This window comes from Myodes glareolus, chromosome 4 (assembly GCF_982192425.1).
Source record: "Myodes glareolus chromosome 4, mMyoGla1.1, whole genome shotgun sequence".
In the NCBI taxonomy this organism is placed as follows: domain Eukaryota; kingdom Metazoa; phylum Chordata; class Mammalia; order Rodentia; family Cricetidae; genus Myodes; species Myodes glareolus.
The window spans coordinates 87,407,379-87,422,901 of NC_142029.1; the positions used below are offsets into that span (position 1 = coordinate 87,407,379).

General features: G+C 34.3%; 1 protein-coding gene across 1 annotated transcript; it reads right to left on the bottom strand.

Moving 5' to 3' along the window:
* Positions 1-7,587: 7,587 nt before the first annotated feature.
* On the bottom strand, positions 7,588-8,616 carry LOC125388981 (olfactory receptor 8C8-like). Its single transcript, XM_048417379.3, is given in 2 exon segments — positions 7,588-8,510; positions 8,512-8,616. Coding segments are annotated over 2 exon segments (951 nt in total). The 5' UTR covers positions 8,611-8,616; the 3' UTR covers positions 7,588-7,658.
* Positions 8,617-15,523: the final 6,907 nt, after the last annotated feature.

Here is a 15,523-nt window from a genome sequence, read left to right on the forward strand (position 1 = left end):
TCTTTCCAGTGCTGAATTTAAAGGCATGCATCACCATCATCTGATCCCTATGACTAACTAGTGTGGCTGCTGAAATTAAAGATGTGTGCAACCACTGCCTGGTCTGCCTGGCCGATTAGTGGGACTGCTTTGCACTGATCTTCAGGCAAATTTTATTTATTAAAACACAAATAATATACCACTATATACATATTTCTGTTTTTAGTCACATCTCTTTTCACATTGCTATAGACCTTCCTTTTAGACACTTTTTTCTTTTACATCTTTTCTAAACAGCTTTGTCTTCCTTGCCTTCACACAGTTAAAAATCTCCACTCATTCAGAGCTCTATTTCTTACATAGCTCTCTAACCATACAGCATTTTACAATTTCTAGGCATAGCTCTTCCATGAAGCAACAGCACTTTCACACAGCTCTCTCTCTCTTTCTCTCTCTCTCTCTCTCTCTCTCTCTCTCCCTCCCTCTCTCTCTCTTTCTCTCATTCACGCACATCCTTCTTCTACATTTTCACACACTCTTTACACACTCTCTCTCACTAACTTTCTCACACTTCTCACACTTCTCTCATGTTTTTTCATCTCGCACACTTCTCTCTCTTAGCACTGCTGTGTGTTTCTGCTTATCCTCTCACAGATAAAATCTGGACAATTGTAAGCTGCATTTTCAAGGGACCAACACATTCTCATAACACAAGGTAAATCACATAGTTTCTCTTATATTAGGAATTTCACATTGACTGACCAGTGAGCAATGCTTGGCCAAGCACTAGTATTAAATTGGTGAGGATTCCCAGACAGTAATCAATTGCCTGAACCTTGTCTCTGAGACTAAGACGATGTGCAAAAGGTCAAATACTGAGAAAGTTATAGTTAATAAAGTTGCTTCTATCCTGACCTTGAATCAGCAACAAATAACACCTAGGTATTTTTCCTTTTGTATTTGTCTCTTGGGCCAGATATTCATCTCCAGGGGTAACCAGCCTTGTTTTAATTTATTCTGTAATCTAAAATTAGCTGTCTGTGTAAAAGGCTGTCTTTGTGACTAAAAATCCTGTGTCAGTCTGAGTAATGGAAAATATCCCAGTATTATTTCTAGTCATCAAAAAAATACTGATTAAACAGAAATCCTCTTCCTTACACACTGCTGTATTTGTGTCCAATAGATAGAATATTTATATGAGGTAAACATAAGGACAGATATACTCCAATCTTTTCTTAGAGAAGAAATGAAATGGCTCATGAGAGAAATTACAGAAACAGGCAACCATTTTTCAGTTAGTGGTCCTATAAACATTGATAGGATTGTCTCCATCAGGAAATTATTCTTCTTGTAGATCAATACCTGAATTATCAATTGACATATGCAGCATACTTCCACAGGCCCCTGCAGGGAAGAATCTGGACAGAATTTCAGGAAAGGATAAACATGGTCATATCATATTGTCTAAAGATAAACCTTTCAATTAACGTCAAATTGTCTTCCAAAATGTATCTCGTTATAAATTCTCATTAAAAACAGATGGCAATTGCTATTGTTTTAGATCCTTTTAAATTTTATGAAATTTTTGTATTAGGATTATTTTTTCATATTAGTTATCTGATAGGTATAATATATAGAATTGTTTTATTTTGTAATTTCCTAATTTCAAATACAGTTTACTATATTTTCAAATACTGATATTCCATCTCCAATTTTCTTTGCTGGCATGGCTAATTGGATTTTTGCCAATGTCTTACTGTTTTATTTCTTTGTAGCTGAGTGTTTAGTGTTATTTACTTTTTGTACATCAAAATTTCTCATCAGAACTGCATTTTAAAAGCACTTTCTGTTTTGGGTTATATTTCTTATTTTTTTGTTGTTTGTTAGTTTGTTTTTATTTTGAGGCAGAGTTTTTCTGGAAAATAGCCTTGCCTGTTCTGGTACTTGCTCTGTAGACCAGTCTTGCCTCAAGTTCACAGAGGTTTTCCTGCCTCTGTCCCCCAAGTATGGGGATTGATGGCATGCAAATCAAGTCCCAATGTTTTATATTTGTTTATTGATGTAACAACATAAAAAGAAGACAGATTCATAGAATCAGGCAATATTTAAGACATTATCTCTCACTATGGAAACTTCTGGCCCTTGACCTGTGTCAAATATTGCAAGCAATTTGTATTTACCACTTCCATTACCAGTCAAGCTGACCAAGTCAGAAACTTCATTTGTGTTCTTGATAATTCAATGTTTTAATGAGCAATTTCAACTTATACACATGGCAAATTTTACCTCAAAGTACATGAAATTTAATTTTAATTTGTTTAAACCATAATGCATAAAAGTAAGCAAATTTAATTCATAACAAAGAGAATTGATGAAGTTAAATATATCCATAATTTAAATGAAGAGAAAAAACAATATAGAATTGCGCTGTACATAAAAGTCATAGCATTTAAACAAGAGTTTAAGTTCCTAATATAAGATACCTCTATATGAGTTATATATACAGGCCTCACAATTAATAGAAGATATTGCCATTATTTTTGCTTACCAACCAGGGCAAGATACTAGAATCCCTTTGCTAACTGCATAAGACACTCTGACACATGGCCCAGAAATCAAGATGACAGGGCTGATGACTGCCTCCTTGCTGGCTATTACTCAGGCTATTATTCATAGTACCAGAAAAAGCAAAACAGACTTTTGCATGAGAAAATTTATTAAGTTTAACTTAGCTATAGTTTATGTGTGCTATAATATTGATGTTCCAGGAAAGAGACAACCACTGATACAATAATTCCACAACTACTTTGACATTAACTTTCCTTGGATTATATAATGTACCGAGTAAACTAGATTCTTAATTACTAGTGAAGATGTATACCTATTTCTTTATTATAATTGTATCATGCTTTGTGTTAATACAGTTGATTGAAACATTTATTTATTTACTATCTCAAACATGATTTTACCACGTAGCCCAGGTAGTCTGAAAATTCAAGATTTTTATACCCTTCCCTCTATAGTGCTTGCCGTTACAAACTACTTTTCCTTTCAGGTTTATTAGCAATGTTTTTGATAATATTGTTGCTTCTTTGTTTTTGTTAATTTGTTCCTGCTCACATTTTTTTTTTTGCTTCAGAAATAAGGTATCTCTGCATCATCCAGCCTGGCTGAATGAAATTTACTATTCTTATATATTATGTTTGTGCTACCATAGGTCACTGTGTGTGTGAGCTTATAGTTCTTGTTGGCAGTGTGAACCTCAGAAAACAGAGTCTAAAAATGATACAGACAAAAGTCTCATGCAACAGCCTACTTTATTAAGACCATCAGAAAATTTATATTCTGAGGGTTAAGAAGAATCATAATAATATTTTTAAGATGTTCAACAAGGACAAGCTACACTTGACAAAAACATACTATTTTCATAGAGGCATTTGAATAACAACAACTGATACCAACCCACTCATATTCACCATTCCTGGAGCAAGCACAAAGCACATTTCAAGAACAAATTGAAGAAATTGTGGTCATAATCCTTGTCTTGTTTTCTTGGAATTTTCTCACATTAACTCAGAATTCTTAATGCATTACTCCATTCACTGACTGTGCTCCAATGTGTGTGGGAGTGATGGTTATTTAAAAAGAATAATTCAGAATTAGAAGCCTGCATTATTTTTATTTGATCTGGTTATTATAGGAAAATAATAATTCAATAGTACATACCTCATGGTGAAGAATTAATAATTGTGTTCTGAGTTAACTTTTCAAGAATGTGAAATAAATAATATTAAGAAAATGGAGATAGAATTTCCTTTCAGAAAAAAAGAATTAACTCTTTTGGTAAATTTGTCTAAAGGTTGAAAATTTGGGGTGAGTCTAAAATAGTTCCATACATTGAATATCCCTGTGGTTAGAGCTTTGATACACCATCAGTGTGTACAGTTCTTCAGCTCCCTTTTACACTGGCTCTATGAGATTTTAGAGAAGTAAAGAGATGCAAACTTTAAGTTCACGCTCTCTATTGTGAATGATAAAGTTGTTTGTAACTGACCCACATGTTTTGTGATTTCTATGAACATCAATAAACAAGGACAGGTTCAATTGTGAACTTGCAAGTAGGGTTTATTTTCAAGCTTTCAAAAATAAATTCTGACTCTTGATTCCATGATACTTCTTTCTAGGTAATTATCTACTAGAGCAAATAATGATGAAATGCCAAATGTTCCAGGTAACATTTCACTGGTCTTGGCCCAATACCTCTTACCTAAGTGCATGCTGTTGTTCCAAAGCTATGTTCTAATGCTCATTTATGAACTAGAAAGGGTAAAAAAATGTAGAGAGAAACATGTGAAAAATTTGATGAATGAAGCATATACATAAACATCTTAATAACATAGAGAGAGTGAATGAACTAGATATACAAACAGGTCCTTTCCTGGGCATTAAAGTCTTGCTTCTAAGACTTTAACTTTATATATTTTTTGATAGTTCAACATATGGATATTGCCTTTATGTTGATGATATTAAATTTTCATAAATCTATGTAATAATGCATTTGTGTGGAAGACATTAAATATGAATCTTATATAGGTTAATATAATTTATGCCATAAACTTTCCTAATTATAGTAATATATTTGAAGAACCTATGATGTCAGAATAATATAAGTAATGCATGCAGCTTACATAAATAATTTAAAAATACATATACAACACAACTAAACCTACAATAATTATCAAATAAGCTTGTATTAACTAGAATTATATTTATGATACTTTAAAATTATTGATCAATATTTTAAGAATAAATATTTTTTAAATATAGTTTATTAAATTGTAAATAATTTCATTTTCTAAGGATAATATAATTAATTAGAAATGCAAAATAAGCCTCTTTTCTCCAAAGAACTGATTCAAGTTATTTGCTGATTTATTCTACACAATGATATGATACTGATTCAATATACATCTCAGATCATACTTTGTGTTTGGAACTCTCACTCATTTTCTGGTCAGGTATCAAAATCTTAGAGATATGAGTTTTATACATCCTATTCTATGTGTTTAATAAATGTTGTTGACTCTATTAAAACTTTTAAAGTCATTTTCAAAGCTCCATTTAATCATGAACAATAATGAGTAAAATGAAAGAACAGTAATTCACACTTGAGTAATTAAACATTGTAGGAATCTAATCAATATTAAAATAAATGAAATGCCTAACTCTCTAGTACCATTAATTTAAATTAGGTTGATTGTAGTTTTTAACACTTTTTGTCTAAGTTTATATTTGCAAACAAATCTCTTAAATTTTTTCAAATAACAATATAAAAATAACAGTTTAAATATTCACAGTACCATGAACGGAAAATATTCAATATTTTGTAGCTATATACACAATATTGAAACATTCCCTCTTGAGAGAGGTTCACAATACTCTGGAAGATCCCAAAACACTCCTTATTGACAAGGCAGTGTCCAGAGGAATCTTTCGCACTCAGCAGTTTCTGCAAGAAGGCAGAATGCAGAGAGCTGACTGCAAGTTAGACAGCAGAGTCTCGATGAGGCAGCTTCTGCAGCTTCTTCAGTGAGGCAGGTGCCTGTAAATCCCCCATACTCCTGCCTACATAAATAACCCCAAATGCTCATTGTTTCACCAAACCAGACTAGTATTTCTTTGGTCCACTGTTGGTTCTCCACCTGAAGTAAATAGACCTTAATATTGTTTTCCTAGAAAAAGTAACAACATTCACTGAAAAGCATTCACCCTTAACAGCTTAGTGCAGACACAATAGAAAAAGAAAAGTGAAATATAATACAAATTCCTATTTCTGTACTTGATAAACAAGTCTTTCTCGGTCAATTAAATATATAACATGTAATAGACTTCTTAAAGTACATATATAACTTTTGGGAAAGTGACATGCATCACCAGAAAGACTTAAACAAATTCCTCAATTCCATCATACCAGAAAAATCAATCACAAATGGTAAAGAACAACAATGAAATGTTGTTTTGACATTCACCATGCTTGTAGCACTTTAATGTGTGGCCCTTACAGGAACATATACAGGCTTTCATTTGTATTTCAAATACCTAGAGATAATCTCTCTGTAATAGTCATCTATATATTCATACAACCACCAATCTCTGTGTTAGTTAATATTCTTATACAATCATTTGGAATAATTCTTCTGAAGTTCACTGTGTTTTCAGAATTTTGTTTCTTTTCTATGTATTTCTTTCAAGTTTTTTAAATGTGTATATGTGTTTTTGCTTGCGTGTATATATGTGAACTATGTACATGCCTGGTGTGCATGAAGGCCCAAAGAGCACATTGGTTTCCCTTGAACTGCAGTTACAGACAGTTCTGAGCTACTTTGTGGGTACTAGAAACCAAATTCAGGTCTTATTCAAGAACTGCATGCTCTTTTATCCACTAAGACATCTATTCTTTCCCCACCCCCACACATCTCTTTATAATGGCTTCAAATTATGCTCTGCTTCATTCATTGTATGGTCGTACACAAGTCATATAGTCATTTTTTTTTCAACTACACGACAGATGCGTAGAGAGACACAGAGAGACAGAGATGATAAGCAGAAATTTTTTGTTCTTTGAAGTTGAGCTCACAAACAAAACCATGAATCAACCTTATCCATAAGCATTAAGCCCACCAGATTTTGTTTTTAAGGAATAAGTTGCTTCTTTTTAAAATTTTATTGTTGCACATCATAGTAACATTTGAGGCAACAGAGAAAATAACCTAGACATTACAATGACCCTTTGTTTTTTGTTCTATAACGAAGAAAATGTGTAGTTTTGTTTTTTAGAAGAATCATAGATATTATTCAAGGTTCAGAAAAAAGAAACCAATAATTTGGATTAAATTCATAACAAAATATAAATATACTAATGTGTTATTAGAATTTATGGATTTGACACATTGGGTGGAGAAGTAGGTCAAATTCATACTCAAGTAACTACTAAAATAAGACCTTACTCTAATAAATTATGCACTTCCATATCACAGGTTTGAAAATAGAAGACTAGGATAAAAGGCAGTCTCAAAAAGACAGAAAAATTTCCTGACATTTTTGCAGTTCTACCACACCCACAATTTTTGTCATTTTTATTTTTTTAAACATATGTGTAGATAGTCAGACTATCTAATCAGGGGAACAGTTCTAAAAATGGTTTTCAAAACATGAGAAAAAAATTTATTACCAAAAAAAAATGCAAAGGTGCCAGGCTATGGTTGCAAATGCCTTTAATCCCAGCAGTACGAATTCAGAGGCAGGCAGTTCTCTGTGAGTTTGAGGCCAGCTGGGTCTACAATGGCTATTTCCAAGACTGACTCCAGAGCAACACAGAGAAACCCTGTCTCAGAAAAACCAGATAGATAGATAGATAGATAGATAGATAGATAGATAGATAGATAGATAGATATTAAAAAATGTATAGGTGAGTTTGGGCCTTAGTCTGATGTAGGTAATTAGCAAGTGCCAAAACAAGCATACACAGATTTACAATTCATGTTGAAGAGAAAAGTAGGATAGTAGAAATTGTGTTGATGGTATAGTTATAAGAGGAGAAGGAAAAAGAATGGAAGGCAGGCAATGTAACGCACACACCCAAAGTGGGGACAGGGCTATGGAAAGTGTCATGGATTTAATTAACTTGTGATTCTCTTGAAGGTTTTCTTCACAGCAACATGAACATCTTTGTTCCGGAGACTGTAAATGAGAGGATTCAGCACAGGCACCAAGAATGTATAAAACACTGAGAAAAATTTTCCCTGGCCAACAGTCTCAGCAGATGATGGCTTGACATAAGCAAGCAGCCCGGATCCATAGAAGAGACTAACAGTTATGATGTGAGACCCACAAGTGCCCAAGGCCTTTGACCAACCCTTTCCTGATGACATATGAATGATATTGAAAAGGATCATAGCATATGACATAAAGATAATGAGGCAACATAAAATGATAGCTGTGCCCACCACAGCAGTACTCACAAGTTCATTTACATAAGTATTACTGCAGGAAATAAGAAGGACAGGGAAGATGTCACACATGTAATGATTGATGATGTTGTTATTACAAAAGTTAAGCCTAATCATTAAGCCTGTGAGGACCATGGCAGTAGAAAATCCTATCAAATATGAAACAAACATCAGTAGACAACAGATCCTAGGCAACATGATAGTCTGGTACAGTAAAGGCTTACAAATGGCCACATACCGATCATAGGCCATGACTGTGAGCACATAACTTTCAGAGTTGACAAAAAAGCAGAAGAAAAACAGCTGAGTCATGCATCCTGTAAAAGGGATGATATTCTTCTTGGAAACAAAACTCACTAGCATTTTGGGGGTAAAAACACATGAATAACAAAACTCAATGAAGGACAGATTAAAAAGGAAAAAGTACATGGGAGTGTGAAGATGTGAATTCAGGAAGATGAGACTCATTAAGCTCAAATTACCCACCACTATGGCTGTATAGTTCACCAAGAACAGGAAAAAACAGGGGCAACTGAAGCTCAGGTTGGTTTGTTAGTCCCATAAGAATAAACTCAGACACTGAGGAGTCATTTTCTGTAGCCATTTGCTTCATGGGTGGCATCTGTAAGAATAGAAGGTGACATTATCAAGCAAGTCATCTTTGGCTGCAGAGAGATAAACTGATATTATTGGTTTATAAGCTTGGGTTGAGGGAATGCATGACAAACCATACAAAGATCCCCAGTTACTCAAGTTGATTTCTGAAGAGTGCCTATTTCATCTTTATCATACTTACACTATGTGTATCTGTCCAGAACGCATACAGATAAACATCCCAGTTTTTAATGCAATTCTATCTCTTTCCTTATTCTTTAATAACTACTAAAACTGCAAAAGAGAAATAGTAAAGAACTTTTATGCAGTATTCATAATTTATATACCTTTGGAATTCAAGGAACATAATCAAAACAAAAATGATTTTGTGCTTACCATCATTTACCTGGAACCCTCTTTGCTTTTGATGCTCTTAGAGCCTTCCTTCCTTCTGTAGTTAGAGGGACAAGTACCCAAAAGTAAACAAAGTTATAGACATCAGTATAAATGTGTTTATGAACTCCTAGAAAAGTCACATAGGAAATTACTGGTTGAGAATTTCTTGACAAATTTATTTACACATACACAAAGTAAAATGCGATCTTATATAAGTCTTCAAACCATTGCCTCATTCAAATGAGAAAATTCATTAGAATAATGGAAAGTTACTCTCTTCTTTATGATTTCCTCTCTGCTGGATCTGTGCCTTGAGAGTCTTAATTAGTAAACTCGTGTTTGCATTCAGTGTCACAGAACTAACATTGGATCTTTTGAGATTCAAAGTTACTCAATTTATGATTTCCCACCAGGAGTAGTTGGTCCCCTTAGCAGAGGTTTGCGCATACCTCTTGTCATTCTCCTCTATGCTTTGTACAACTCTACAAGGGGAGAGTTCAGGGATGTGCTAACCTGCCATTTTTAGCTTTCCTATGGGCAACTCTGACTGCAGTAATAAACATTAGACCAATGTTTAACACTGTGCAAAAAAGTTCTATAATATGTTGAAAGGAGAGAAATAGTCTCCCAAACCAGTCAGAGTTTATACTCTTTCTTTTCCATGCCCTAACTATGAAACTTTCAAATTCCCTGAGACTTGATTATATATAATTATTCTGCATATTCTTCTATATGCCTATAAAATAGACTCGGGAAAAGAGGGCTTGAGTTGTGGACCAATAGTAATGTTCTTATAAAAGTCTGTTGGGGCTACTTCTGAAAAAAAAACAATAAAAAATATTAACTAAAATTAGAAAGATATATCGCTGTGGTTTTGTTATGTAGAGGATGCACAGGATGTATTAGAACTCTATTAGACATAAGAAAAAACCCTTGGAAAGTTGGTTAAGTGTTAACTGCTGTATTCTTTATCCCATTCTTGTTCAGAAAATTAAATTTCTAAACTTGTCACATTTAAAGAAAATAAATTCTCAGTGCTGTTTTCCTGTGTAGAAAAGAGTAAATAGCATGCAAGGCCCCTTTCTATTCTATATCTACCTCTCCTTTCTATCACCCATATGTCAACATACACAATGATATTTCTTTAGACAATGTTAAATGTTCTGTGGATAACAAAAAAGATCAGAAATACTCTGACATGGTAACTACACTGAATAAAGAATACTGGAAGAGTGAAGAAAGCAGTGTCAACAATGATCTGTGTCAAGAATGAAACATTTCAACTTAAAACATATTAAAAAACTTTTAAAAGAAAAAAATGATGTTCCATCATGCTAAAAAGTTAAAGGCATATATAAAAGTAAAAGACTACACTTATAATTATAGTTCATTGAATGAACAGTTTTAAGCTACTTTAGAAATTCTTTTTTATGACTGTACACAAAATCTCATGAATTTTAAAGAAATAATCTTTTAATGTTTTATTAGTGAAAGATAGGTGCTTAATATTTCCTGTTAACAACTCAGTTCTACAATACCATTAGAAATTCAGATAATTGTTTTACTTATTTAACTGAAAATGATTTGGATCATAGAGAACTTTAATTTCATCAAACAAAAGGTAGAGAGAAATTTGAGGAAAATAATCCATAACAACCTCTGGTTATAAATGCAAGTGCACATACATATGAGCGTACCCACACATATACACATGCAACTATGTACATTGCATACAAAAATATTTTAAATCAAGCATATTTGTATATAAAGTATTTTGTTCATTAATATTTCTTTAAAATATTTCTTGTAGTGTGCATTACACTAATGGATTAATTACTGAGATCATAAATCAAAGTTATCTAAAAATGTGAGTAAGTATCAGAGAGTCCAAAGTGAGGAGCCAGAAACATTAACAGCAGGAACCCTGTAGGAAGTAACAGACACTGGGATTCAATGATTTACACCAACCACAGTAGAACACACTTTTCCAGTAGGTGCAGATTGTGTTCACTGCTCATGAGACATATGCACATCACCATTACTGAGGTCACACTATGTGATAATTTAGAAACCCAAATTTGGGTCCAGAGTATTTGTATAATGTAGCATATGTCTGAAAACTGGCGTTTGAAAGACCATGACTGCAGCATATTTGTCACGCAGTCTCCTAAGCTTATGAGCCATTACCATGCATGTCCCTGCTAATGTTTGTTCTGTCTAATGCTGGAAAATGTATAAATGGTATATTTGTTGTGAACAACTATTCAAAATATATCCCTCTTGGTTAAGATATTTTCATTTTTAGTAAAAAAGTTTCAAAATAATATATCCATTGTTATTAATAGATGCTTGCCTTGACATTATTTGGTGAATTATGCTTTGTGGTAGAAACAGCTACTATTTGTCAATTCTTGGTCAAGAGGTTAAACTAAATTTTTAAATTCATTTATACTCTGTAAAAAGAATAATAATGGATAAAAATATTCTTAGCTTACATTTAATTTCAAATGAAAAAACACTATATGGTTATGAGCTACATTATACATATATACAATATAAAGAGAATGAATCCAAATGGGAAAGAATGTGGGAATGAACTAGAAGTAGCAGAGAGAGGGGAATCCATAAGCAAGACATATAATGAAAGGGACAAATAGTGACTAAACCCTGCAACTTAATATAGTCACCAGCTTATATATTTATAATAATTTATGGGTTTGGAAATCTTCTTGCAAATGTGGAACATTACAGCACATGGTCATGGACTATATAACTGTAGTGTGTATCCTATCAAATGTTTCTCAATGGTCAGCACTGCCCCTTCCTGTTCTATTGTACTTCACCCTTGTGGTAACTAAGATTTTACATTCTGTTTCTGTAACTTCAGTAGATGCAGAAAAGCAAGTACTCCCTTTTCTCATGTATGCACCTGAAAATATGTTTTCTCATTATATAATTGTGAGGAAATCTCAATCAGTGTATTCAATTGTGCTGATGTGAAGTTGCTAACAAGTTGCTGGTTCCTTCCATGCCCTAAGTAGTCCCTTAGTATGAAGACCCTTTCAGAAGGGACTAAAATTAACTCAATGCTCTGCCTATATAGAGAAGTGACTTTCTGAAGCACAATCTTAGCATAATTTTTTTGTTCTTTTTGAAAGTCTAGAATTCACGGCCAGTTTCTTAGAAGCCTGTGACTAGTAATATGATTTCTTGAAGTAAATGAGACATAAACATTTTGTTTTTAAGAATCTTCCCATAATTTTCGTCATAGAAACTATACAGAGTCTATGACATTTCCTCTATTATCATAGCCATACTTTCACAACTCAAACTTGACTCTTGAAAATATTTCATTTCTAATATTTTTATGTGTATGTGTTTCCAATGTAATTTAATTTTCCTGGTTTGGAAAGTTAAAATTCAACTGTACATCTTTAAAGAAAGCAAATTCAAACTCTGTTTGAAGAGGTACCATCACAGTTTACAAAAGCTCACAAATCATATAGTTTAAAAATTTATATTGGTTAATTTTAGTTAGATGATATTGCAGAAAAGAAAAATAAATATATCTTTTCATATATTCTTAACAATTTCAGCTGTAACAGAGTATTGGAATCACTTATATTTAAACAAATTTCAGGTAGGAGTAATTCCAAGAAGTTTTCAGTCTCATTAATTGTAACATGAAGGGCCTGCTTGTTTGTGTTTCTGTCCTGCCTGGCCCCCCAGCTGTTTAGTCCCAGAGAATAATCACACTGAGATCTCTATAAGTTATAAAGCTGATTGGCCCATTAGGTCTAGCCTCTTACTGGCTAACTCTCACATCTTGATTAACCCATTTTTCTGATCTATGTTTGCCATGTGGATCAGTACCTTTTTCAGTGGGGCAGCTCACATCCTGCTGCTTCGGTGATCTGGGCAGGAGTGGGAGGAACCAACTTCCTCCTCCCCAGAATTATCCTGCTCTCCTTGCATCATTTCCACTTCCTGTCTAGTTTTCCCACCTACACCTCCTGCCTGGCCAATCAGCGTTTATTTAAAACATGATTGACCGAATATAGACAATTGTCCTGCATCAATTAATTAATTGAAAACAAGATACAAAATTAAGCTTTAGTAGTCTGTACTTTTTTAATGTCCATGATATCCAAGATAAGATTGATATAATGAATAATTTATAAACTATTCATAATGAATGATGACATTTTGATAAATGGAATACATATGCAATGCTAATTTTCAAATATTAGGTGTGAAATACAGACAATACATAACCCGAAAAGTATAAAATGCCAATTATAAGAGTTATTTACATGAATTCTTTCAAACACAGTATAATTTTTTTTTTAGGATATTGTCTTTACTATTCAAAGTTTCACGCTCCATACAATGTATCTTGTTTCTATCCACCTCTGTATTGATTAGATTTGACTTGCAAATAACATGACACAACCTTCAGCCACGCAGTCCCGACAATTTTGGACACTAAACTTCTGGGACCATTAGTTAAGATAAATTCTGCCTTCTATATTTTGTCTGGGATATAGTGTTTTATTCCAGCAATAGATCAGCAGCTAACACAATTTCCATCTCCAAAATCTTGTTATCTTGCAAAACTGAAAGTATATGCACATTAAACTGACGCGAACTACCTCAAACCAGCAATGACGATGCGACCACGGAGCTCTTCTTGTGTGCAGTTTATTCAGGACCTTTGCTTCTCTCTCGCTTCTCTCCCATTTCTCTATTGGGGCAGACCTCTCCCAGCCCTTATATAGGCTATGGTCGCCTATCCCAGAGTGCCACGTGGACATTGCCCATAGGCTCAAGCATACGCAAGGAACATATGATCATTGCAGGTCGTGGGCCATCACCATAAAAGGAGCTGTTTATCACAGAGAGCGCTCGCTTTTGGGCTTGGGAAGGCATGGCTCCACGTAGCTCTCTACATTAAATTGCAAGTCCTTATACCTTCTTAGCCCAGGCCCAGGAAAGTGCCAGCTTTTTGTAAGAGCACCATACATATCTCTCTTGTAAATGAATGTTGAGGGATAAATGTTGATTAAGATAGCATGACTGTACTGAAAATGTAATCAGTGTTTCAGTATGGAACATGGATGTGACTTTTTCTAGGAACTTCAGTTTACAGCACTTAACTTGAATCAAAGATGGTGGATAGATCTACTCTTAGATATGTTTTGCTTAAGTCAAGCACACTAGATGTGAATACTTGCCATGCTCATTTTGCATTATAAAAGACAGACCTATGTCATGGTGTGCACTTGTGCCTGTTGTGTTATCTTGTTGTGTTTATCTTTCTTACATGTGCACCATAAATGCAAAACAAGAAACATACTCAGAGTCTTCTTTTAATATAAAGGATTTTAACTGCACCAAACAGAAGTACACCTGAAGATAAACTAATTAGGAATTCACACACAAGTACACACAAAACACACACACACACACACACACACACACACACACACACTGTGTACTGATGATTAAAAACTACATTAATTGAGGTACAGAAAAATATTATAGGTTGCAAGTATTTTATTGAATATTTTTTATCTATGTTCATAAGGAGAATTAGTCTGTAATTTCTTTTCTTTTCTGTATCTTTGCATCTTTGTGATGTTAAGGTATTAAGGTTAGTGTGGTATTGTAAAATGAACTAGCCAATGTTCCTTCAGTTTCTATTTTGTGAAATAATTTGAGAAATTTTAGTGCTAATTCTACTTTGAAAGTTTGATAGAATTTGGCATTGAATCCACCTGTCCCTGGGCTTTTCACTTGGGAGACTAATTACTGCCTCTAATTCATTAGGGATTATGACCTGTTTATATTGCTTATATGAACTTGATTTACATTTGGCATGTGGTACATATTTAGAAATGTATCCATTTCTTTTAGGTTTTCTAGTTTGGTGGAATTTTCCAGAATAACCTTGATTCTTTGTTTTCCTCCATGTCTGTTGTGCTGTATCTCTCCTTTTCTATAAAATTAGAACAAGGTTTTGTGCTGACATCATATCAGCTGTGTGGCAGATGGCAATTCCAGATGCCCAGGAAGCCGCAGTGATGACAACAGTGGCCATTACAGCCACAGTCTGACTTTGGGTAGATCCCGAAGTCTCAGTCTGGACAGCTTAGAAGTTGTCCTCGAACTCCAGATCCTCCTGCTTCTTCTTCCTTCAGCAAATCCTACAGGTGTGCACCACCAAAACCAGCCAGGGTGGCTGTACCAGGCCTGGCATCAAACTTGTTGGGGTAATGTACCTCCTGCTGTCACTGGGAGCTGGGGTGGCAGGTGTTCATTGGGACCTTTGGAGGTGACTGCTGTGCAGGTCCCTAAGTTCCTGCAGGAAAGCCCACAGCTCACACTGCAAACCCTTGGGCACACAGTCAGGGACTTCTGCCGCCTCTATGCAGATGGGCAGCCTGGTGGGGTTTGGACGACTCTGGCTTCCCTCACTGCCACCACCTAATGAGTCACCCTAGGCCCCATAATCTTCAGTAAACAATCATTTAGGAAATTTGGAT